Below are 25,525 nucleotides of genomic sequence, written 5' to 3'. Positions count from 1 at the left end.
GAATGAATGGGTATAATACAGATGGTGGATGGGTGGATGATGGATGGAAGAATGGATGTCTGAATGGAAGGGTGAGTTACTGGACTGAGGCGTAGACAGATGTGTAGATGAATCATTGGGTGGATACATGAGTAGAGGGGTGGATGATTGGCAGGGGTTGGACTGATGAATGAATCAAGGAATGGATGAGTGAACGAGTTAACAAAGAATCAGGAATCTATTTATTTTAATTTCTCTTTATGGTTCTGGGGATTAAACCCAAAGATGCTCTTCCACTGAGCTACATCCCCAGTCCTTTTCATTTTCAGACAGGGTCTCATTACCCAGGTTGGCCTGGAGCTTGCAATTCTCCTGCCTCAGCCTCCTGAGTAGCTGGGGTTACAGGATTGGGCTACCATGTTAGGCTAAAAGCTGCTCCCAGGGAGCTCCAAGCTCCAAGAGGAGTCCTCTTAGACCTCATCCCACCTTGTGAGGTAAGTGAAATCAAATTAGTGAGAGTGTGACAAGGAGCTTCAGGCAGAAAAGGGAGTGGAGACAAAGGCCCTAAAGGATGTGTGTGTGGACGGGGCTGGGGCCCTGCTTTGCCTGTGGTTGGGGATAATGGAGGACCTGCCATTGACGTATATTGAAGCATCCTGATGCCTGGTGCTGCACACCCCAGAGGTCTCATCTGCCGGCAGAAATGGACTGATGGACAAAAAACAGAGAGTGACACAAGCCCCCCCCCCCATTTAAAAGTGGGTGGTAACTTGTGTTGAACTTTCTGGGGTAATTTTTTCCTGAAATCTCCTCATGTAGGAACTATCAGGCCCAGAAGGATCCTGTTTGGAGCACCAAGCATCACCCATTATGACAGGGAGCAGGTGCTACCCATCAGTTATGCCACTGAGTTCCCAGACTGTAGTCAGTGCTGGCGTGTGCTCCTGGGGTAGGGGACAGACCCCCAAGATGGCCCACTGATGTCTTCCTGTCCCCAGATCACATGTGTTACTTATTTGCTTCTCTTCCAACCAGAGCCAGGAGCAGGAGCTCTGGGCACTGCTGGAGTCCCCAGGGGCCTCACCGGGCTCAGTACACACTAGGTGCTCAAAAAGTTGTCTAAACAAATGAGTGTTTTTGCCACTGCAGCCCAGACACCTTCTTTTCTTTCTTCTTTGCTAGGACCTGTTTGTAAAAACAAAACAGGAACCTCTCCCAGCCTGCCACATTCAATCCCAGATGTCCAGATGGCCTGCCATTCCATATCCCTTCCCTGGGTGGCAGTGCATCTGTGTCTCTTCATTTCTGGTTTCCCTACAGTCTTAGGTGGAGTGACATGTCTTGTTTCTTTCATTGCATGTGGGATTTGGTCTCTGCCCCAGGAAACTGGCTTCCCAAGGAATGGATGGTCCCTGTCAGCCGTTGGCTGTATTTATCCTTGTCCCTTTTCTGGCTGCTCCTCTACCCTGGGTATGCACACAAAGGACTCAATCCGTTTTTCTGCGTGAACTGTCCCCTCCAAACTGACACCTCCCTGGGTGTTTGGGTGTCCCCTCAGACACCCGGAAAGGCAGAAGCCTGTGGAGGGGCTTCCTCCTGCTGGGCCTGGGGTGGTGCGACTGAGGGTGGAGTTGGGTGGGGTGAGCGAGTCTGAGGTGCCAATGGGGTGTGAGGACTTCCAGTCCCCGACCTCTCCCACTCCATGCAGCAGGTCTGGCTGGGCAGCACGATGGGGCAGGTGGCTCTTACCAGGAAGCTGTTGTCCTTGGGGTTGGTGGCGAGGCTCAGGCCGAGGCGCATGTTGTCTTTCCGCTCAGACACGTTGGACAGGGTGACCCTTCCTGGGGACGGGGTAGATGCTTAGCCTGCAGCCCCCTCCTGCCCACCCTCCGCCCAGAGCTGCTTCTGGTCCCTGAGGTGCCTGGGTCCCCTTGCTCCCCAGACACAATCTCATTCCTTCCTCACAGGTCCCTGGGAGATGTGCAAACTGAGTCTCAAAGAGGCCAAGCAATAGTTGAAGATCACACAGTAAACCCACGGCAGAGCCTTCCTCCAGTCCAGGCCTTCTCCTCTACCAGTCATCTGACTGGGCCCCAACGTCCCCCTGTGCCCACCCCAAACACACCATGGTGCCCACTGAGGACGCGTCCTCTGGGCAGCGTCCCTTCCACCGACACTTGCCAACCCTGGTCCTGCTCTTTCAGGCTCCCTTCTCTGCTCATCTGCCAAAGTGACAGAGGGTGATGGAGAGATTCTCTCTCACAAGGACAACTGGACAGGAGACTTCTGGAGCTTTTGAGAAACTGATGTGACTCCATTTTTGATAATAAATAACAGCAGCTTCTACCTCAAGGCCTGTCCTAAGGAAGGCGGTGTGACTCTTGTCCTTGGAAAGACCCACAGGGCACTCCTAGGCACATACCCACCCTGCTGAGCTGTTTATCTACAAATAACAGGAGAGATCTTCGGCTCCAGGTGTCCCTGACTCAGTCAGGCTAGGTGGGGACCCATAGCAACCCCCTAGCAGCCACCAATCAGCATGAGACAGGGAAATACCTGGGATGCCAGATGACCCTCCAGTAGTTTATGGTGGTTGATAACATGTTGGGAAACCATGTAGTTCAGCAGTACTCCCCTCGTGGCTTAAGCCAATCAGTTCAAAGGAATCCCCCTCTTATACTAGCCAATCACCCTTATCCAACTTGTTCCCGCCAGTGAATGTGCTAATCAATGTTAAGAGTTGTTGTTTGACAATTGCTAGACTGTGGAACCAACCCAGATGCCCTTCAATAGATGAATGGATAAAAAAAATGTGGCATTTATACACAATGGAGTATTATACAGCACTAAAAATGACAAAATCATGGAATTTGCAGGGAAATGGATGGCACTAGAGCAGATTATGCTTAGTGAAGCTAGCCAATCCCTAAAAAACAAATACCAAATGTCTTCTTTGATATAATGAGAGCAACTAAGAACAAAGCAGGGAGGAAGAGCAGGAAGAAAAGATTAACATTAAACAGATACATGAGGTGGGAGGGAAAGGGAGAGAAAAGGGAAATTGCATGGTAATGGAGGGAGATCCTCATTGTTATACAAAATTACATATAAGAGGTTGTGAGGGGAATGGGAAAATAAACAAGGAGAGAAATGAATTACAGTAGATGGGGTAGAGAGAGAAGATGGGAGGGGAGGGGAGGGGAGATAGTAGAGGATAGGAAAGGTAGCAGAATACAACAGTTACTAATAGGGCATTATGTAAAAATGTAGATGTGTAACCGACGTGATTCTGCAATCTGTATTTGGGGTAAAATTGGGAGTTCAAAACCCACTTGAATCAAATGTATGAAATATGATATGTCAAGAGCTTTGTAATGTTTTGAACAACCAATAAAAAAAAAAGAAAAAAAAAGAGTTGTTGTTTGATTTTCCCGCGGTATGGAATGATTTGCTGTGTGATGTTGTGACGCATAGAGTATCCCCCCCAAACCTATAAAATCTGACTGAACAAAGGACTGGGACTCACTCCCTGGGACCGCTGCGTTGGGAACGGTTGTAAGTCCAGGCTCAAGCTTGCAATAAAGACTCTTGTGTGATTGCATCGGATTTGGCTCCTGGAGGTCTATTGGGGTCCCACAAATCTGGCATTATACTTTCTAGGTCTTGCAGTCTGTATTTGACTGCCAAGTGGGATACTCAGGGGCAGGGCTATCATCCTGCCAGGTGTAGGCAGAGGGTTGGCTGTTGTAGATTAGAACCACAAACAATTACACCAGTTAGGGTTTTCTGGATCATTCTATCAAGCCACTGAAGGGAAGAAACATGAGCTTGAATCCCCCAGAAGTGGGGTGTGTGTGTGTGTGTGTGTGTGTGTGTACTGACAGGAAGAGAGAGGGAGGGGCTGGAGCGTGTCAGTCCTGACCTGCTGCCAGGAGAGACCTCGTGTCTTCCCTGCACGGGGGCTTTGGGACCCTCCACTCAGAATAGTTTGTGTTCTGCTTTGTGGGTGACTGGAGGTATAAAGAGGTGGCCTGGCGCCCAGGGGAACAGGTCAGCAAGGACTGGCAGGGCAGGCCCTGGGGGTGGAGCAGACACGTGACTGCCCTGTGGCCAGAGGGTGGGGGCAGCAAGTTTGTTATTTCTTTCCTTGGGTTTCCCTCGGTTTTCAGCGAGGCTCTTAGGAAATCAAATCCAGCCCCCTTGGCTGTGCTGAGCGACTGGGATTGTCTTCTTTTTTGTCTGTGCAAACAGGCCAGAGAGGAAGTGACAGGAGCAGCCCTGGGGGTCTGAGGGGCCTGGTCCCCCCTGAGCTCTGCACACACCTGCCTGCCTGGGACCTCCTCTTGTCCTGGGGGGTCCCGGTGGCACCCTGGCCATCTTACAGGTAAGGAAGTCAAAGTACGGAAAGTGTCGGGGGCTTCCGCAGGGTCACTCCCTGGTAAATAGAGTGGGGACTTGAGCCCAGCCACAGGGTGTCATGCCCTCAGTTTATTCCCCACCTAACGGCCTCACAGTGGCAGTGGGGACCGCAGAGGAGGCTCCAAGATCTAACCTGGGAAACTCAGGCCCAGCCAAATGTTTTCCAGGGTTTTATGTCTCTTTCTCCTTCTGGAGGGAAATGGGGTTCACATTGGAAGACAGAGCAATAGGCAGAACAAAATGATTAGTTCTGTGCCCATACCCCGCCTGACCCAGGAACTTCTCTCAGTGGCCTGAGTCCTGAGTATAGCGTCCACCTCTCCCGCCCCCTCCTTTGTTCCCTCTGCGCCAACTACATACGAGGCCTTTCCTTACATTCTCCAATGGAGCAAACTCACTCCGACCTCAGGGCCTTTGTACTTGCTCTCCCTCTGTCTGGAATACTTCACCACCATCTTACTCCTTCTCACTGTCAGGCCTTTGCTCAAATATTACCTGTTGAGAAAGGCCTTCCCTGCCTGACCACTTCCTGGCTTATTGTACAGCACTTATTCCATCTGAAACTATCCTGCTTTGTAATTTGTCTATTCATGCATTGTCCCCTCCCAGTAGGGCCCTTGGCTTCTCATTCCCTGCTGCATCCCAATAACTAACAAGCATAGCGCTTGGTACCTATTAATACCTAAGGTAGAGGGGCAGAGGGGCAGAGGGGCCAGGGCTGGAGCTCAGTGGTGGAGCGCTTGACTAGCGTAATTAAAGTCCTGAGTTTAATCCCCAGCTCTAAAAAAAAAAAAAGGTTGAGGGGCAGAGTAGACCTGGAACAGATCCTAGGGTTGTTGAATTCACCCTTCCCACTTTCCACTTTACATACGAGCAAATCGAGGCTCAGAGAGAGGCTGTGAGCTCCCCGGCCTCATAGCAAACAGCTTGGACAGCTGGAAGGGGAAAGCCCACCTGGGTCCCTTCAGATGACCAGACCGGAGGTCACCAGCCAGGCTCCCTCCCCTCCTCTGCTGACTCACTGCAGAGCTGGGTTCTGAACTTCCCACCCATGGTGCTGACCCAGATGTGGACAGCAGGGGCCTCCAGCACCATATGACAGGCAGCTGGCCGCCCGGGATCTGATTGACTCTTGGGCTTTTCCTCTTGTTCATCTGCTAACTCTCCAGTCCCCGGCAGGTCCTCCTGCAGGCCCTGCTGCCCTCCTGTCCTCCACCCCCAGGGACACCATGGGATGCTCTAGGGCAGAGGCACCTCCTGGAAGAGGAGGATGGGGAGGTCCAGCATCCTGGCTCTGGGGAAGGCCAGTCCTCCGGGGGGAGGCCGAGAGCTGCAGCTTCTCAGCCCACAGGAGACGGGTCCCTTCTGAGGGCAGAGCCATGGCCTGCCTGGTCTGACCTTTAGGAAAAATGGAAGTGCTTTAGTGGATACACACGTGTGCACCCCAGTGGATTTTGAGGGCTCTGGAGACTGTGGCTGCTCCCGGCATCTCCCGTCCTCCTGCTCCAGAATAGACCTGAGAGCACTTTAGTAGGAAAAGCCTTTGTTCAGAAAGGCAGTGCGGTTCAATGGTCAGCACAGCCAAAGATGGTGGACTGGAGTCCAGGCCCTGCTGCGCACTCACTGGACAACGTGGGACAGGTGCCCTCACTTCAAGTGCTATCGCTCTGTCTTCTGTCCAATAGTTCCATCTCAGATGGGTGTTGAGGGGGTTAAGTGAACCAAAATACCTTAAAAGTGCCCGCACATGGTGGACATTATCTAAGATCCTTGAGTGTCAGCTACTGCTGTTAGTATTTCAAAATCAGAAAGAAGACAGGAAATGGTTTTCTCCTGCTGGGAGAGAAAACTCAAAGAGCCGCAGCCGCGGACGCCAGAGGCCTGGCTTCGAAGCCCATCTGGCCCTGATAAGCCACGTGACTGAGGGGAATTGCTTCCTCCCCAGGCTTTGGCTTCCTCCTCTGTAATATCAGGGCACTGAGAACAGCCAGGGCCACTCATGGGACAGCTGAGAGGAGCCAGGGGACCGTGAGCATGGACATGCCTCAGAGCTTGCTTCACACTGGACGAGGCGGCCTCTTTGAGAAGACAGCAGCGGCCACACTTACCCAGGTTGAGCTTGGTGCAGTTCCCCTGGATCACTGGACACTTGTACACATCTCCTGTCTTCTGCTGGCCATTGGTTTCCAAAGGGGCGCCCACCACCAGCCTGCAGAGGAAGGGGAGAAAGCAGAGGTGCTGGGGAGGCACTTCTTCCTGGGGGAGGATGGGACCTGGCGGGCAGCGAGGAGGAAAGGCCGGGGCAGGGCGGGGAGGAGGCCTGGAGCAGCAGCCAGGGCCTCAGGCCTGGACCGCAATCCAGCTCCCCTGGGGTCCGGTGCTGAGGTCTGGAGATGCAGAGAGGAAGGCCACACAGGCCCTGCGACAAACAAGAGGGGCAAGTCCCTGCCTAAGGAGTGGGTGCTGGTGGGGCCGGGTGTTCATAGGTGACTAGGAGTTTGTCAAGTGGAGAGGTGGATCGAGGTGGTCGTGCTGCAGAGGAATGATGCTTTTGGAGCCAGAGTCTTGCCCATCTGTCACTATCTGTCACTATCAGCAGGGTCCTTGTTCATCTCACCAGGGAATCTGTCAGCTGAGCTGAGAGAGATTGGGCACATTGCTCAGTGGTCACTGTATCTTTGCTCAGGTGGACAAGGCAGCTGGAAGGTGAAGGGGTGGCCAGGGTGGCCTGCTAATTGGGGCTTCTGCTTGGGCCTTCCCCTTGTGAACTTGTGGGGAGGAAAGGGGTTTGTAGATGGAACAAAGTTAAGGACCTAGAGTTGAGGTCACCCTGGATTATCCAGGTGGCCCCTAAATCCAATGACAGGTGTCTTTATGAGGGACACAGAATAGAAGTACATGAGAAGGCCAAGTGAAGATGGAGGGACATAGCTGGACTGCTGCCACATGCCAAGGGGTGCCTGGAGCCCCCAGAAACTGAAGAACTGAGGAAGGATTCTCCCTGGGGGCCTCAGGAGGCGGGCAGAGGGGCCACTGCTTCGGTTTTGACCTCCAGGTCTGTGAGAGAAGACATTTCTGTTGTTCTCAACCATTTCACTTGTGCACATTTATTGCAGCAGCCACAGGAAACAAATGATCTTTGTACATATTTCTAGGGAATAGTGATTAGTCACTTTTTCCTGGCCTGGCTGAGCCCTATAGGCAGGGCCTGGGAGGAGAAGCCTATGACCTTGGGCTGTGGGCTCATCTTTGAGGTCAGGGAGATGTCCACCTTGGACAGCCCCCTCCACTATCATCTCCAGGCCCCAGAAGGCAGCACCGTCAGGAAGACCACAGGAGTCCTAGTCTGACCTGAAGCGAAGCCTCCAGCTCATGAGGGTCATCTGGCACACCCAGAGCCCTCTAGGACACAGGTGCCGGCGGGCTCTCTGTTCAGGCCTTAATGGTCAATAGTAACTGGAGAGGGTACTCTTTCCCAGAGACAGCAGTGCTGTGATGGGATGGCTGCCACACTCACGATGGCCCTGGGAGGCTCCTAGTTCCAGGGGGTGAAGAAGAGATAGGTGGAGTTGGGGACAGAGGGACCAGGGAGTCATTCCGGAGTCCTGTAAACAGTATTCTCTTGGTAGTTGCCTGCTACCCATCACGTGGCCCAAAGAAAAGTCCCTCAGCTGTTTTCTGGCTTAGGATGGTTGAGAGGAGATGCCCACAGGCTCAGGAGCACAGGACGTAAGTAACTTCTCGTGGTCAGACGCCTTGTGCCCCCACCCCAGCCCAGCTCAGGGTGTGAGGAAAGGAAGCCTGGTCCCAAGGGGAGATCGACAGAACTCTGTTTGAAATTAAGTGTCTGTGAAATAAGAACTGAGGTTTCTCCCCTGGGCAGCCAGATAATGACAGAGTCTAAATATAGCCCCTTATTAAACATGCCTATTTTTGACTGGCAGGAATTAATTGGACCTATAAAATCTGTTTGTCTAGACGACATGATTTTTGGCTTCTTATTTCTGGGAGTGATTGTGTGGTCAAGGCTGCTTCATTCTTTCCAGAGAGGTGTGGGGGTGGGGAGAGAGAGAGAAAGAGGAGGGGGGAGAGGAGGGGAGGGAGGGGGAGAGGGAGAGATGGAGAGGGAGGGAGGGGGAGAGAGAGAGAGAGAGAAAGAGAGAGAGAGAGAGAGAGAGAGAGAGAGAGAGAGAGAGAGAGAGAGAGAGAGAGAGAGATCCGCCAGTAAAGAAGCTTGAGCCAGCGTGTTGGCCCACGTTATAAGCCCAGTAGACTAAGGCAGGAGGATTGCAAGTTCCAGGGCAGCCTGGGCAATTTAGCCAGTCCCTGTTTCAAAAAATAAAATGGATGGTGTTGTGGCTCAGTGTTAGAGCACCCTGGGTTCAACCCCCAGTACCACTTTACAAAAAAGCAGTCAAGCAAGGGCTCCTCGCTAGCTTCTCCAGCTACTTCCATCTTTAAGGTCCCCCTGACAGGTGGCTGAGTCCTCCTGAGGGGTGTCTTCTCCTGAAGACTCTGCTGGCTGGTGGTGCTTTTTGAACAGAGTGTCTTCAAGGAGCACCTCAGGGTGTCTCTGGGAGCCTTGGCGTTTCATGTTCTAAATCAGAAAAGCCACTGCTGTCTTCTGGACCAGCCTGGCGAGGGCAGGATCCCCACAACTCTTCTCTGTAAAGTAGACCTCTGAGGCCCCTGTGGCCTGCTTGGAGGGGCCCCATAGAGGGTGAGGTCCTTGGGCTAGGAGTCCAGGAGCGGAGTCTTCCTCCCAGCCCTGTCCCTAGTTTGCTGAGTGGTCTTGAGAAATCACTGAATTTTTTAACCTTGGTTTTCCTGGCTCTGAAGTTGGGTGAGCGATTCCGGTCCCGCCGTCCTCCCAGGAAGACTATGGAAAGCCACGGTGTTAGGAGGCATGGGGCTAGCAGGGCCACGTCTGGGAAAGTTACACATAAGACTGGTGGCTTCCTGGAGGAAACGTGTCCTGGCAGTGGCCAAGATGGGACGATCTGGCAGCATATCCACCAAGTCACTGTGACCCCAAGTTTGTAACAGGACAGGGCTTTGTCCTTCTCAAAGAACAAAGGCTGCTCCCAAGTCCCATCTCCATTCTCCCAGACTCATTTCTCTGGGGCTCCTTGGCACTTTCTGGGGGAGCAGGGCAGGGCTTACTCTACCCACAATATAGATGTAGAAACTGAAGCCCCAAGAAAGAGCTGACAGAGGTCCCTCGGATCATTTGCGGCCAGGCTGGGACTGGAGCTCCTGTGAGACAGCTTCCTGCATTGCCCCAAATGTTCCTTTGTTGCGAAGGGAGGCCGGGGTCAGCCCTCCTCCCCATTCAGGGGTGTGGGCATTACGTGTGTCTGTGGGGCTTGAGGTTTGGAGGGTATGATTCAGTCTCACTTTGAGGGGATAACTGCTGCAGCGCAGGGAAAATGTCCACGTCACCGCCAAGACCAGCCAAATGGTTCCTGGGGTCTGGCAGCCCCTGCTACCCCCTGTGGCTCAGCCTCATGCAGCCACCGCAGCCCCAGGGCCTGTGGTGCCTCTTGGCGGCTGGACACCCAATCTCTTCTGGCATGGGCACCAGGCAACGCAGCGAACCCTGCAGGTTGCGGTGGGCATGGGGCCCTGTCCACGGGCTCTGTGCGTGAGTCACGGCTGCGGGCTCTGTGTGCTTCCTGTGAAGGCGCAGGGAGGTGGTGTCAGCTGATGGGGAACTGGCAGTGGCATTTCAGCCTCAGCTCTGCAGCAGGGCCTCACCGAGGGAGGAGGCTCACGGAGGAGGGGGCCACCTGAGGAGGCTGCACATGGCCCTGCCAGGATCTGGGCTCTGTGGCTCCCAGCAGGACACAGGCTGAGAGAAGGAGCCACGAGCCTGTGCGGCTCAGGTGAATTCTTCCTATCCTGAGCGCCATCCTTCCAGGCATGTTTGACCGTCAACTTTTAAAATTACAATCTTCTGTCATAAAAAAGAGGTGACATGCATTCCCATGCTATGTGTAAATGTATATGACAATGTCAATGTGCACCTAGCTCAGGTTGGACCAGTTTTATCTGCCAGCTAGAGTGATGCTAGCATTGAGGGCATGTGACTCCAGTAATCCTGGTCAGAGTGAAGCTCAGGACTTGTGCTTAGGACACAGGGGCCACGCTGGTCTTTTTCTCTGGGTGCTGTGGTGGATAGATGCAAGGCCTGGACTGATGGCAGCCACCCTGTGAGGATGAGGGGTGTGAGCTGACACTGAGTGTGGGAGGAGAAGGAACTGGAGACCTGCTGAGATCGTAACCCCTTGGATGAGAGTACACTGGAAGTTCACACTGCTGCTCAATGTCAAAGATATAAGGGCAGCAATCACCATTAACTGCGTAAGGGTTTGGATTGGGTTTGCACGTATTATAACTAAAAAATCCTAACTTTTGAGTGGACAAGGGAAAAGAAAACCTACGTAGCTAGAAGTATCTTTAGAAATCCCAGGTATTACCAGGCTGCTCATCCCCCACCCCACCCCACCCTAGGTTCACCCAGCGGGATCACCGACACCAAGTACGGGATTTCTCTCTGTTGAACTGAATGTGTAAAACTGTCCCCTGCCCACCGCCCAGCCTCAGGGGAACAGAAGCCCCTTTGTTCTGTGAGCATCCCACTTACAACAGCCACTTGGACAGGGTACCCTGCGCTCCAGATGTTTCTAGTTACCCGGTAACTGGCCGGGAGACTGAGAGCTGGGGAAATTTCCTTGGGCCAACCTTGAACGAGGGCCCAGAGGGCATCCAGGGCCCAGAGCGAGGAAGTGCTGGGTCCCAGACCTCGGGGCTGGTACAGCTGTGCTGCTGCTTGGTGTCCTAACTCTCAAGGGGTGCTTCCTCCAGCCGTGCAGGGTGGAGAGCCGAGGTGGGGCTGGAGCTCCAGGCCCTGCCAGGCCCTTCATCGGTCGTGTCTGGTGAGGCAGGTGTGAGCCCGGTCTTTCCCCAGCAGACCGCAGACACCTGAGGCCACAAGCACTGAAGGCCACGGGGTGTTGGGGAAAGACCACCTGCCTCTGCAGTTGGTCCTGAGCTGGGAGGTTGGCAGGGGGCTGCCTAGGAAGGGCAAAGACGTGGGCTTAGCCCCCTTCCTGGATAGTCTCATGGTCTCCCTGTAAGGCCTGGCTCACTGATGATCCATTTCACTTTAATGACTCACATTCTGCGCAGCTCAGAAGCCATGGGTTTTTATGACCAGGACAGCTGTGAGGCTGGCAGGGCGATTGTGCCTGAGGCTCAGGACGGGGCTGTAACCAGCCTGCGGAGGGCCCATCCAGAGCTGGGCTCCACGCACAGTGCTCTTTCACCCTAGGGAACATCCTGGGGACACTGTCCTCTGCCAAGCCAGCTGGGCCTGGCTCTTCTCCTCTCCCGTCACCTGTGCCTCGCCCAGCCCTTCCCCCGCTGCTCAAACCCACACCAGGCCTTTTGTCCCCAGTCTCTCCTGGCTTCATTTCTCCTTTTCTGAAATCAGATAGGAGCACTGGGGAGGGGGTTTTGCTCGGGCAAGAGCTCCAGGGAACAAAGGAGAGACTATTCCTTGCTCTTTCCCACTCTCTCCATGGAAAATGTAATCTCCTCCAGCCAGTGGGAGCCGGTGGCTAATGCATTCAAGATGGGGCCAGGCAGCGCTGAGCACAGCAAGCCGGGGCCTGCGCACGGGGGCTTGCGGGCACTGGCTGGGGCTCCCGTGTGCTGGGGGAGCCTGCCGGGGACCGAGGGCCTTGCTGGGCTGGAAGCAGAGCTTCTGCAGGCCTTGGCTCAGACACCTGGCAAGGCCTGGAGTGCTGGTGTCGAGAAAAATGGGGACCCTCCATCTGTCAGCACGACTCTCCCTGCTTCTGTAAAACCCTCATCGCGGTGGAAATCCTGTGTGAGTGTTTTCAACACACATACGTGATGGTTAATTGTATGTCAACTTGACTAGGCCATAGGGTACCCGGGTCAAACATCATTGGGAATTTCCATGAAAGTCTTTGGTACTAACATTTAAATCTGTAGACTGAGTCAAGCAGATCGCCTGCTCCAAGGTGGGTGGGCCTTGCCTAATCAGTTGAACTTGCGCTAGACTGAAAGGGATTCTGCCCACCTGACTGCAACTGAACTGGGATGTCAGACTTTCCCTGCCTTCACACTTGAATCGAAACAGCTTTCCTGGATCTCAAGGCTGCCAGTCTTTGGAGAGTACTCCACCATCCACAGATGATGGTCTTGCCATCCTCTGAATTCACATGAACTAATTCCTTATAGTAAATCTCTTCCCATACACTTACACAGTTTCTCTGGATTGCTCTTAGGAAATACACATTGTAGTCTTACATTCCAAGGGTTTTCTATGAATCATTTTGTGTGGCTCACAATTCCCACCCTCCTTCATTTGTTGATTCCTGAACATAAAATGAGTCCCCAGTAATGCACCCAGCACTGGCAGGATGGTGACCAGGACACCCTCCCTGGCTTCAGGGGCCCTCCGGGTTGATAAGGGACAGACGGGCAGCGGGTAATTACAACGAGCAGTGGAGGTCACAGAGGCTCCCAGACCAGAGGCATCAGCCCCCTGGGAGGCTGTGGGACAGGCCCCAGCTTGGGCCCCAGCCCAGACCACCATGGAACCCGGACCTGGAGGCGGGCCCAGTGTCTCTGTTCCTGCAGCCCTCCAGAGACGCTGAGGCACACTTGAGCCTGAAAAGTGTGGGTGGGCGTACTCGGGGACGTGGCCACGGTGGCCCATGCTGGGCCCAAGGCCCTGAATTCCCACCTCTCTCCACGCTTCTGAGGCCCTTAGCACCTCACTGCTGAGTGCTTCTCCGCCCCACTTTCACCCTGCGCCCAGACGGGGCCTTCTCTGTCACCCCTTAGGTCCAAGGACACCTCCCCAAAGAGGACTTTCTACCTCCTGTCACTCCCACGTCACCGCCCGCCTCACCTCAGCACTGGGCCCAGCTGCTGGGTTCTCCATATGCTCTTCATCTGGGCAGCAAGGAGCCAGGACCTGCCCGTCAGGTTGCTCCTACAGGCAACCCCACTCCACAGCAGCACTGGGCACACAGTAGGGCCTTCAGTAGAGCTGTCGTGTGACGAGCCAGTCATCTGGCTTAGAGGTGACTGTAACCCCACAGTCTGAAGTTTGGGACCATGGGGTACTTTTGTCCCAACCCCTGGGGACCCATCTGGAAGAGTGGAGCAGGCTCTAGTGGAAGAACCAAAGAGGCCACACTGAGGCCTGAAACAAAGCTGGGGACTGCCCTGGGCCTCAGTGTCCTCATCTGCCAAATGGGGCTGCTTACCCTCTGGTGTTCCGAAGGGTAGTGGTTCCTAGCCTGGCTGGTCATCAGAATTGATCCCCCAGAGAGTGACAAATGCGAGTTCCCCTGCCTGCCTCCAGAGGGTTCTGACCCTCTGGAGGGACAGGAGCCCCTCTGTTGGGGGGTGGAGCACTTCTGAACTCCCTCAGGGCTCTGACTCCAGCTCTGTCCTCTGTTGTCCTGAAGTGGTCCTCCGTTGGTTTTATTTATTCATTTTTCAATATTTCTCTTGGTCAGAAGGAAACGTATAAGAAATACCTACATCCATTAACTGGTTCCAACATTTTAAAAGCAGGGTTCAATTATTTTCCGATTATAAAGGTGATCACGTTTGCTGTTCAGCATTCATGCTGCAGATCTGTGCAAAGTCAAACCAGAAAGTCTCTGCCTGGCTTTCCCCACGAGCCCATCAGAAACCGCCATGAGCAGCACGGGGTGGGGACGATCATCCTGACGATGTGGAGGACAGGAAATCTGGAATCATGCTACAGCCATAGCTCCAAAACACACTTTCCTCAATTGGTTATTATTTTGGGGGGTTACTGGGGATTGAACCCAGGGGCACTTGGCCACTGAGCCCCATCCCCAGCCCTATTTTGTACTTTATTTAGAGACAGGGTCTCACTGAATTGCTCAGAGCCTCACTTTTGCTGAAGCTGGCTTTGAACACGCGATCCTCCTGCCTCAGCCTCCCAAGCTGCTGGGATGACAGGCGTGTGTCAGTGTGCCCGGCCCACTTTGTTATTTTTCACAAGGACACCTTTTTGCATCAGTTTATGTCAATGACACCCTGTGACAAGGCCCCTGCTGTGTGGACCCCACTCCAATCTTTCTGGGGCTGCATCTCTTCTGAGGGGGTGAGGGGTCCTAACAGTTGAGGACCCCCAATAGCCCAGGCCTGCTTCCCAGCTCTGCTCAGGCCTCCTCACGGGGTCTTTCTAATGGCAGATCACACACAGACAGTGCCAGTCAAGGAGTGGCTGTTTGCCGGGTGAGGACAGAGCGAGGAGTGTCCACAGTGCAAGGTCCCTTAGTCAGAGAGAGGCAGGGAAGGACAGAGGGGACTTATGGGCTGGAACGGCCTTTGCAGCCCCAGGTATCAGGAGGGGCCGGTCTGAGACATCACACAGCCCCGCCTGCTTCAGAGAGGTGCCTGGTGTCTACTTTAAACCACTGTCCTGTTGACGGGGACTCCGATGGTTCCGGCCTTTCCCTATTGACAGCTGTTTAAGGGACCTCAAGACATCCTTCTGTAACACAAGCCTTTCATCATCGCAGATCTGTGAAAACGCTCCCCGGCACCATTAGCTGTGTGTAGCCCAAGACTCGCGGGTACAGAGCCCACGCACAGTGGGAACTCCAAGGGCTGGGCCTTGTGTCTCGGGTACACCCCTGTTGACAAGCGTCGTCGATGTCACTGACATTGATTTCACAAGCCTGGCTCTCTGGTTTGCTCCTGGCAGCTTTGGGGTCCACCTCAGCTTACAGCCATTTCCTCTAAACTGCAGAAGTACTTAGGACAGAAGAGGGAAGAGTGAGGGGGGCCACCGCACAGCCTGTGCTCGTCCAGGTTGACAGAAGCACCTGACCCTCTGCTATGAGGAACGGGAGGCGCCACCTTGTGCCATCTTGTCAAAGGGGATCACCCACTCTGCGCCTCTCCCCATGCCAGGCTCGTGTCCATTCTCAACAGGCCCCCGCTGGCCTCTGTGCATGAATCCCCTCATCCCAGACTTTCTGATGGAACCTGCCCCTCGGAGCCTCTTCCTCCAGGAAGCTTTCCTTGATCTCTCCCCCGAAAGCTCCCTCAGTTCCCCCGATGATGCTTTGTTTGTGCCTCTTGTGTCTTTTCTCTCTCGTGTCTTTTCTCTCCTGTTGATAATTTGCCTCCAGAGAGCAGCAAGACCTTGACCCACATTGACTCTGCCTCAGTGTTGGTCAAGGCACTTTGGACACAGTCAAGGCTCAATGGTTGTTTGTTGAGTGAATAAGTGAGCACACGGATGGCCAGGCTGTTCCCTCTGCAGTGACAAGCGTGTCTTCACTTTGCTTCTTGGGGAGCAGCCAGGAGCAGAGCTCGGGTGAGCACTCTGGGTCGCCTTCGCAGATGGCCCCTGTCCTTGGTGTACTCTGGGACCACTCTCCCAGGGAGGTGTCCTTGGTTCGTTCTCCCCAAAGGGGCTGAGCGAGCAGGGTAACCTCCCCCCTTCTCTTTTTGACATGCCCGATAAATGCTCCTGGACTTTCCAGGTCACGCTCAGAGGGTTTTTCCTTTCAGTGTTATGACAGCCCTCCCCTCTGAAAACGGAATGGAAACGCAGCAGTTTGCACAGATGTTTCTCAGTGGAACGTGCAGTTTAACTTCTTGGAGTGTGTGGGTCTATGGCTCCCTAGCTGTTGTGTGGTAGCGGGGAAAGGGCCTCAGCTCCCCTGCCCTCCGCCCCAGGCAGGTGTTGCCTTGGGTTCCTGGTGAGAGTGTGACTGGGGGGCACACCCAGGCTCCCTCCATCATCCCACGACCAGGGGTGGCTGGGCAGCGAGGGCCATCCCCACTGGACGGAGGGCGACAGCGGGGCCCGGGAATGCCAGGATTTCCCCAGACTGCACCCTCAGCTGAGGTACACCCAGGATCCTCATTGTCCCCACTGTGTCCAGGGCTATTCCCACCAACCACATGCACCTGGGTTGTGCAGAAGGAGGAGAAGGCCCGGAGACCAAAAGGACACTCCTTGGTTCTCGGCCTTTTGATGTGTTTGTGGTTGACTCTGATCTATTCCAGATGAGGTGAATGACCTGGGCTGAGTCACCTGCCCTCCTGGGCCTCAATTTCTGCTTCTCTAAATGAAGGACTTGGACAGAATCAGCCAAGCAATGGCCACAAGGGCTTCCTGTGTGCCCGGTGCTGTGACGGTGCAGAGGTGTGAAGTACGGTCCTCGCCCTCCGACTGGGGAGCGCGGACGGACCTGTGTCCACTGATGGCGGGGTGTGGAGAATGACACTATCAAGGGCCCAGGAGGAGAGCCCCTGGCTCAGCCACCAGGGAGGTCTGCATGATGCTGAGGAAGAAGGGCTGGGCCCAGGGAGGGAGGTGGCTCTGAGTCCAGAGGGTGCCAGGGCCTGTGTGTCATTTTGAAGGTGAAGACTGTGCCTGGGCAGGCCCAGAGGGTTGGACAAGTCCCTGCCTCCACAGAGTGTGGCAGCGCATCCTGTGCCACTCCTCCCGGCCCCTCTCCTCAGCCCACATGCCTTTCCTGGCCCCTCACTTGTCCAGAGAACTCTGAAGTAGCTGAGGGTGGACAGACGGTGAGGGACCTACATGTGCTGACAATGCTCCCCTGCATTACCCCGACCTGCTTGCTAGGGCCTCTAGCCTCCTGCCACTGGTCACTCCTTTGGATTTAGGCACTGAAGGTCCCTTTCGAGGACAGGAGGAACTGAACCGCAAATCTGTGAGTGCTCACAGACCTCTCACAAAGGATGAGGCCAGTGGTTCCAGCCCGGGCTGGGCTTAGACTTAGCTGGGGATGCTTAAAAACAGATCCCGGGAACACCTCTAGATATTCTGCTTTGGTTCCTTTTCTTTTCTTCATTACTGGGGATTAAACCTGGGGACACTTCACCCTGCAGCCACATCCCCAGCCCCTTTTATTTTTATTTCAAGACAGGATCTCACTCAGTTGCTGAGGCTAGACTTGAACTTGATCTTCCTGCCTCAGACTCCCAAGTCACAGGGGTTCCAGGTGTGCATCACCACACCTTGCTGCTGTGGTGAATCTTAAGCTGGACGGAGATACCTTTCTTCTATACTAGTTTTCACAGGTCATCTGTCCGGCAGCCAGCTTTGGGAGCCCCCGGATGACTAGACTTTGGAATAATGGAGAACCTGGCTGTCTGGGGATGGGGACAGGATGCTCCATCAAGAAATAGGGATGGGTTAGCCCAGGGGTAGAGCCTAACATGTGTGAGGCCCTGGGTTTGATCCCTAGCACCAAAAAAGAGAAAAGCTAATGATCACTGGGACATGCATTCATATTTTCAAAACACTTTATATGAGTAAGCAAATAAATGGATGCATAAATGAATATTTAGAGGAAGTTGATTTCATCCAGGTGTTAGGGGCTTCCCCTGATGTTGAAGTACTTATTCCTCATAGCGCCCCACCACAGGGAGATGGCATTCCCATTTCAAGGCTAACTCCCTGGCTGGCCGAGGGGCAGCTTCTGGGCCTTCCCTTCCTCCCTGCTCCTACCCCCGGGGGGCAGACGGGCTGCAGGAGGGCAGAGAACACGGAAGCCAGCTCCATACTGCACCAGGGAATCCCGATCATGCAGACACCTTCAAAGCCCTCTCCATCTGGTTCAAAGCTCAGATTTCCTTTCTCCTTCTCCCCCTGGATTATGACAATGGTTATTCTCCCAGGATTGCTCTTATTTTGAGAAGCCATATGGAAACAGAAGGGCTTCAGCCACTGGAGAGTGTGGTCTGTCATTTTGGGAAATGTCCTTCTCCTGGGTTAGAGCCGTGGGCTCAGCAGTGGGGAGGTGCAGTGGACACAGAGCGAGCTGTCTGGGGACAGGCCACCACTCGCCACCTCCCTCCCTGCCTGTCTGGCTTCGTCTTGGCTCAGCCTCTCCATGGACCTCAGATCTTTTGTAAGGGTGTCCAGATTTGGGCTTCCCTGAGACCAGCGTAAGTCCTATCTAGACTTCTAGAATCATCCTCTTCCTTTCTTCCTCTTCTCCTGTGGGCCTGAGCCACACACCAAAGATGCAAAACTGAATAGAGGCCAAGACCACCCGGGGGGGCTCGCGGCCTCCCTTCTCTGTACTCTCCTCGTAGCTCCCCATTTTCCATCTCATCTTCTCTTTCTGTCTTTCTTTTCCCCATCTCGTTTTCCATTTCTCCTAGTTGGCTTTTCTCACATCCCCCCTCCATGTGTCTCTGCATCCCTGGCTCAGGGGTGACTCATCACAGCTAAAACAGGAAGAAAATAACCAAGAAGGAAAGTGGGGAGGGTTTGGGAATTCAACAGAAAACCACAGAGACCGTGTCCAGACGGTCTCAAGTTAGTGACAAGCATCTTGCCGTTGGCTATAAGTGTCCCAGGAAGAGAGAGCTCAGATAGGGGAGGAAGGCTCCCTGAAAGAATTCGAGATCCCAAACACCCACAATTCTTCAGAAGGAGTCAGGAAAGTTAAAGGGAGGCATTCTATCCAAGCCTGGGGAAAACCAGGGCTAGGTTAACTGGGATTGAGTACAGTTAAGACTAGTGAGAAAGGCCTTTATAGCCCAAAGATTTGTTTTTTAATTGTGTGTAACCTTAAACACACATATTGCCCTGTGTGGCTTTTCCTTGTATGGCCTAACTGAGTGGAAGTGCAGGCCGCCCTGTGGGTGACATCTGTGGGAAGCCTACATGATTGGTGCTCATTCCTGGGCCCTCTTGTGCCCTCTAGTGACATTTATGATAATTGCAGATAATGGCACATTAATGGCTAAGGAGCCATGAGTGAAGTCATCCATTGGTACCCGCAGGGCATGGGTTCCAAGACCCCTGCAGGGACTAACAGCCACAGATGCTCAAGTCCCTGTGTAAAATGTCACAGTGTTTGCACATAACTTACAAACATCATTCCATATGCTTTAAACCATTTTTATATTACTTATAATTTCTAATATAATGTAAACTCTATGTAAATGGGTGATATAATGTCTTGCTTAGAGAATAATGACAAGGGAGAGTCTGTGCATGTTCAGTACACACATTTTTTTTTCCAGAATTTAAAAAATCTGCAGTTGGGGGCTGGGGATGTGGCTCAAGCGGTAGCGCGCTCGCCTGGCATGCGTGCGGCCCGGGTTCGATCCTCAGCACCACATACAAAACAAAGATGTTGTATCCGCCGAAAACTAAAGAATAAACACTAAAAAATTCTCTCTCTCTCTCTCTCTCTCTCTCTCTCTTTAAAAAAAAAAATCTGCAGTTGGTAGAATCCGTGGGTGCAGAACTCACAGGACAAGGAGGGCCGGATACGTCAGGCTTCCAAAGGCAAATCTGGGAAATGAGGTACCTCCACTCTCACGACGGAGTGCATTTCAGCATTAGCTTATTCTCCCCCTCATGTGAGGGGCTCCTCTTCTCTCTCCTGCACTGGACTTAGGAAGGATGTTGGGGTCACAGAATGAATGATGGCTTTCAGAAAAGGACAGGAGCCCTTAGGGCCCGTAGGCTGCGGGTGGGGGTGGGAAGAGGCTGGTGGAGAAGATGCTGAGTTGGCAGGTCTTTCTGGCTCCCCTGAACTGCCCACATTAAATTTATTTTCTTTCTTGGAGGTTAGTAACCAGGAGATTTTCTTTTCAATGTTTCCACTCCTGAGATTGTGTATCTTCCTACCCATAAAGCACGCAGCGGTTGGCTCCTGCCTTGGAGTTGAGCTCCAAGGAGAGTGGGCAGCCACAAGGACTGGCCTTGTCCCCACCTCTGCTCGTGCAGTTGGTGGGTGCCAGAAGTAACCTGGGCTTCACCAACATGCCTTAAGTCCTGGGACTGCCGGTGTTGGTTTGGCATTAAAGAAAAGAAAGAAAGAAAAAGAAAAGAGTGAAGAAATGAAAAGAAAAAGGAGAACAAAGAAATCCAGAGATTCAAGGAGCCCTGGACACCATCTGCAGGCTGCATCTGGAATGTACCACAGACCCCAGAGTTGGTGCTGGCTTCTGGGACCCAGGGCCCTCCTTGGCTCCTCTCTGTGCTTCTTCGTGCTTCTGAGGGCCTGGAGGTCCCAGCGAGGACAACCGTCTGGATGTCCTCCCCATCCCAGCCCTCTGAGCTCTCCCTCTTCTCTCCTGTGTGCCTGCCAGGGTCTGCTGGGTGGTGCGGCAGGGGCCTTGGGCCAGTGTTCCCCAGGAGGTAGCCTTCTCTCTCTGGCTTTCGTGGGGGGCGGTGACATCCTATCCTGGGCTTTGCTTCTGTAGTGATTTATACTTTAACCAGAGTGAGTCATGGTGTGCATTTTATCTGTTCCAAAGGAAAATAGTGGAGGACATTTGTGTGCTGTGGTGTCGGGAGCCTGCTCTGGGGCCAGAGTCAGGAGATCTTGGTGAGATTTCTGCAGCAGTCAAGGCTAAGGCTGCCCCAGGCCTGACCGTCACTGTGGAGAGGGGACAGGCTTGGACATGACGGAGCTTTCTGCTCTAACAACAGAAACTGGGGCTCTTTCCTTGAAATCTCTCTCTGGACACCACCTCCCTTCTGGAGGGAGGGAGGAACACAGCTCTTGCGGCTTCCTCCCAGAATACGCTCTACACATCATCTCCTATTTCTCCTTGTGAGAACCCTTTGGGGTTTGCATCATGATGCCCATTTTACCAATGAAGAAACCCTGATCCAGGATCTGGATGTGATGTGCTCAAGCTCTCGTGGTTTGGAAAGTGGCTGAGTGGGAAGGAAACACAATTTGTGTGATTTTTAAATCTAGACATTTCCTGGAGCGAGGAGCCTCTCAGATATGCTTTCGCTTATCTGCTGAGGTGGAAGGCCGGTGCTTACCCTCAGACCCCCACTCTAGGCCCATGGAAAAGAGCCGCAGAGGAGAGTCAGCCTGCCTTGGGGCTGGGAGTGGAGGACGGGGCATCACCCCTGGGCCTAGGCTTCACAGCAGATTTTGTGGGTTGATTCCTCACAGGTTCTCTTTATGATGAACCTGAAAGTCCACTATTGGTGGCCCTCTGGAAGACCTTAGTGAAATGTCAACCTGCCTTCTAGGAAGGCCAGTGCGTAAAGCCATTATAAAAGATCAACGCGTTAGCCAAATTAGAGTTTGGTCTAGGTGGACACCAGCTAGTGAATTTTGAGACCCGGGACGCAGGAGGGTAGGTGGACCAGGGTTGAGAGGCCTTTGGAAGAGGTGGTGGCGGTGCCTGCCCTTGGCCTTGGTGGATGACTTGCTCTGAGTCTTTCAGGTTTCTGAGTCTCCCTCTCCTCTGCCTCATGGTACATCCGCCCCTCAGCCCCTCCAGCACCTGCCCACGCAGCCCAGCTCTGGGCCTCTGGTCTGTGCTCTGCACCTTCTCCTCCACCCTCAAGGGAGGGGTCCTTTCTCTAAAGGTGGTTCCTTCCTCTTCACCCCCTACCCACGCCCTTCCCCACACTGCTCCACTCCTTTCTGCTCTGCACAGGAGGAAGCCCACCCTCTCAGTCCTCTCTCAACTCCCTCTGCCACTCTCTCCTGCCATGCTGAAAATGGCCTCCCCCTCAGTGAACCCGAGATCCTTTTGTGTAGCCCTCTCTGGGTGTCTGTCAGCTGGGGTTAGGGTTCTTTGAACACACGCTTCTCTTCCTGGGCGGGCTCAGCGCCTGTCCTTCCCACACACTGCTTAGCTTTGGGCCCTGGGGACACCATCCTGGGTCGGGACTGCTTCTGCTCTGTGCCCCTGGGGCCTAACCAGGTCCCTGTGCTCAGAAGAGCTGGACTTCAGACTTGGCTCTGACACTCACTATGTCCTCCTTTGATGTCTCAGTTGCCTCATCTGTAAAATGGGAACACCCCTACTTTCCTTAGGAGTTGCCGAGTCTCTGAATCTGTACTCAGGGAGCCTGCTGTGGACTCTGGTTTCTAAAGCCCATCATGTATTAATGGTGTCTCCCTGGGAGCTCACTGGACCATCAGGTCCCTGTCTCCCACACCCCAGAGGGAAGGAGTCAGAATGACCTGCCTTTCAGAGAGCTGAGGTCTCATCTGCCTCCAGGGGTGAAAGCTTCAAGGACCAACTGAGGACTTGGGGACCCAACTCTGTTTCTTCTCAGCACCAGGAAGCTTCCTGCTCCTGAGGACCAAAGGCTCAGAGAAGCCTTTGCCAACCTGGCACCAGAGCTTCTGGGACATCAAGTGGTCTTAAAAGGCGCTGACTTAATAACTCCAGTGTAAGTGCAGTAGAGTCATGTGGATCAAATTTCTCTGAACATACACAAGGGTTTAGAAAGGGGCAGAGAACTCTCAGCCCCTGAGGAATTTGTTTTCTCTTTCCTTTTGGTATGTCTGTGAGCGTTGTCATTGTTGCTAAAACCAAAGCGTATGGGAAGCTGTTCAAGATGTCGGGAGCCCTGGGGCCCAGCCCGCTTTGCCTAGTTTGAGCTGTGAGTTGGGGGTGTCGTGGGTAGGAGGGGAAGGGGTGAGAACAGAACATGGCCGCCTCCCCAGGCCCATCCCCTCATCCTCCAGCTTCTTGCTCACCGTCCTGTGCTCTTGACACAAAATGAGGCTCACACCTGGAAAACGGGGCCTATTTCCTGTGGTGGGTGACAGGTGGTGGGCTCCTCTCTGGGCAACGCTGGGGCCTGGATGTGCGGGCAGGAGCTGGGGAGTTAGGTTTTTCCCCACCAGCAAGTCCCTGTCTGACCCCTTGGAGGAGATGGTGGGCCTTCAGAGGTGCCATCTCCCTGCTGGAGCCCGCCAGGGGGTCCGTTAGCCTCCAGGGATGCGGCCCAGGTGTGAGCAAGGCTCTGCCCTGGGGCTGGCAGCCGGGTCTGTGCCAGGAGCAGGGAGAGCTTGGGTTGGGGAGCCCTCAACCACGGCCAGAGGCTGGCTTCAGGTTCCGCTGCTCCCAGCTGCACACAGCTCGGCCCCGTTCCCTGAGACACAGGGGTCCAGTCCCACGTGATACTTGAGGTTCAGGAGGGTCAAGAGCTTGCCCTGAGGCCTTTGCCTACTTGCTCTTGTCCATCTTTTGAGGCACCCCAGCAAGGAGCTGAGCCAACATCCCCGCAGGAGCCATGCATAATGGTCAGCCACTGTCCCCCGAATGACACTGCCATCGACCTCTCTTCCTAATGATCAACACCTCCGGGTCCTCTGATACAACTTTCAGAAATCTGCCTGCAGACCAGGGAGAGTGGGGGCCATAGAGGGGTCAGGGAGGGGAGCAGTCAGGCTGGACGTGCAAAAGGTCCATGCAACAGCGATTCCTGAAAGGCCTGGGTGCTCCTGTCCGTTCTGCACCACGGCTGCTTTCCGTGTCTCTCGGTCACCTGTGACAGGACACATGCTCAGGTCCCTCTCTGTGATGGGTGTGGCCCTGTATCTTTCCCACAGTGCTCTTGGTTGCATGTAGATCAATGAAAGCAACCAGGAGTGGATTCTATCATATTTTTTCTGCTCCTTTAAGCCCAACCTCAAGGACCCTGTTCAAATGCCCCTCTTCTATGAGACTCCAGGCCAAGAATTCCTCTTGTCAAACTCTGACTAGAGTTTGGCTGGAGGCTCTCAGGCTGCGGGGAAATGAAGCTGGGGGCTAATAAGGCTGTGAGCCTAAGTGACACCAATTCAGCACTGCAAATGAGTCGTGCTGTTAGAGAGAAGGCTAGGGAGGGAAAGGTCATTTTAGGCTAGGAGAAGGACCCAGAAAGCCTTCATGGAGAAAGTGACCTCACAAAGATGAATATAATTAATACCAGGTGATATTTTTGCTTCATATTGCTTTTAAATTATTTCAAGGATATTAGCATTGTCTGCTCAACCAGTCTGTGCGTTAGTTGAGAGTGAAACCATGCCTTGCTCCTACCAATATTTTGCAGATTCTAGTGAAATTTATTCGCGGATGTTTAATAAACAAATATTAATAAAAATAAATTCAATCTTAGGAAAGGTAGTTCAACTTACTGTTCAAACCATCGAACCACGTAAACATATGGATGGGATTTATGTTTGGGTTAGATGAGGAGGATTACGCCATGAATTCAGCCTTTTCAGGTATGTTTTTGAGCACCTACTAAAGGCCGGGGATTATGCCCCGACTTCAGGAAGAAGACAACTGAACACAATTGTTATCCTGTTTGTTTGAAAAACGCTGTGGAAAGGGAAATATGGAATTCTGCAGGGGCAGCTAATCTAGCCATGAGAAAGGAGGGGCCATGAAGATTTCTCAGAAAAGTGCTAGTTCAATTTAACATAAAAGAATATGGAGAAGGATTTTCAGTTCCAGTCATAAATAGCCACAAAATCTGGACCAACTACATGGAGCTGGTATTTTCAGGCACTGGATAGGAAACAGACCAGAGCTCTAAGATTCCATCTCATTCCAGCCAGAATGGCAATCATCAGAAATACAAGCAACAATAAATGTTGGCAAGGATGTGGGGGAAAAGGCACACTCATACACTGCTAGTGGGACTGCAAATTGATGCAGCCACTATGGAAAGCAGTATGGAGATTCCTCAGAAAACTTGGAATGGAACCACCATTTACTCAGTTATTCCACTTCTTGGTTTATACCCAAAGGACTTAAAATCAGCATACTATAGTGATGTAGCCACATCAATGTTTATAGCAGCTCAATTAACACTAATTAAACTAACTATGGAACCAACCTAGGTGTTATTCAACAGATGAATGAATAAAGCAAATGTGATATATATATATATATATATATGTAAAACGGAATATTACTCAGCCTTAAAGAAGAATGAAATTATGGCGTTTACTTGTAAATGGATGGAGCTGGAGAATATCATACTAAGTGAAATAAGCCAATCCCCTAAAATCAAAGGCCCAATGTTTTCTCTGATATGTGGATGCTAATTCACAACAAGTGATGGTGGGGGGCTTGGGAAGAATAGAGTTACTTTGGATTAGGCAGAGGGGAGTGAAGGGAGGAGAAGGGTATGGGGATAGGCAGTAGAATGAATCTGGCATTATTATCCTATGTACAGATATGACCTCATGACCAGTGTGATTCTACATCATGTACAACCAGAAGAATAAGAAATTATACTCTATTTATGTGTGATGTGTCAAAGCCCATTCTGCTG

General features: G+C 52.9%; 1 protein-coding gene across 1 annotated transcript in view; it reads right to left on the bottom strand.

The window, feature by feature from the left end:
- Window positions 1-25,525, bottom strand: part of Itga11 (integrin subunit alpha 11) — a 115,610-nt gene that overhangs the window by 55,852 nt on the left and 34,233 nt on the right. Inside the window, exons 3-4 of the mRNA XM_046426667.2 lie at window positions 6,507-6,607; window positions 1,729-1,820 (exon numbers count right to left, since the gene is read on the bottom strand). Of these exons, the coding sequence (XP_046282623.1) occupies window positions 1,729-1,820; window positions 6,507-6,607 (193 nt within the window). The remainder of the gene's footprint in view (window positions 1-1,728; window positions 1,821-6,506; window positions 6,608-25,525) is intronic.

This window comes from Marmota monax, unplaced genomic scaffold (assembly GCF_021218885.2).
Source record: "Marmota monax isolate L192 unplaced genomic scaffold, Marmota_monax_Labrador192_F-V1.1 WCK01_AAM20220418_F8-fsc00078, whole genome shotgun sequence".
NCBI classification, from domain to species: Eukaryota; Metazoa; Chordata; class Mammalia; order Rodentia; family Sciuridae; genus Marmota; species Marmota monax.
This window is presented reverse-complemented; position numbering and strand designations above follow the sequence as displayed.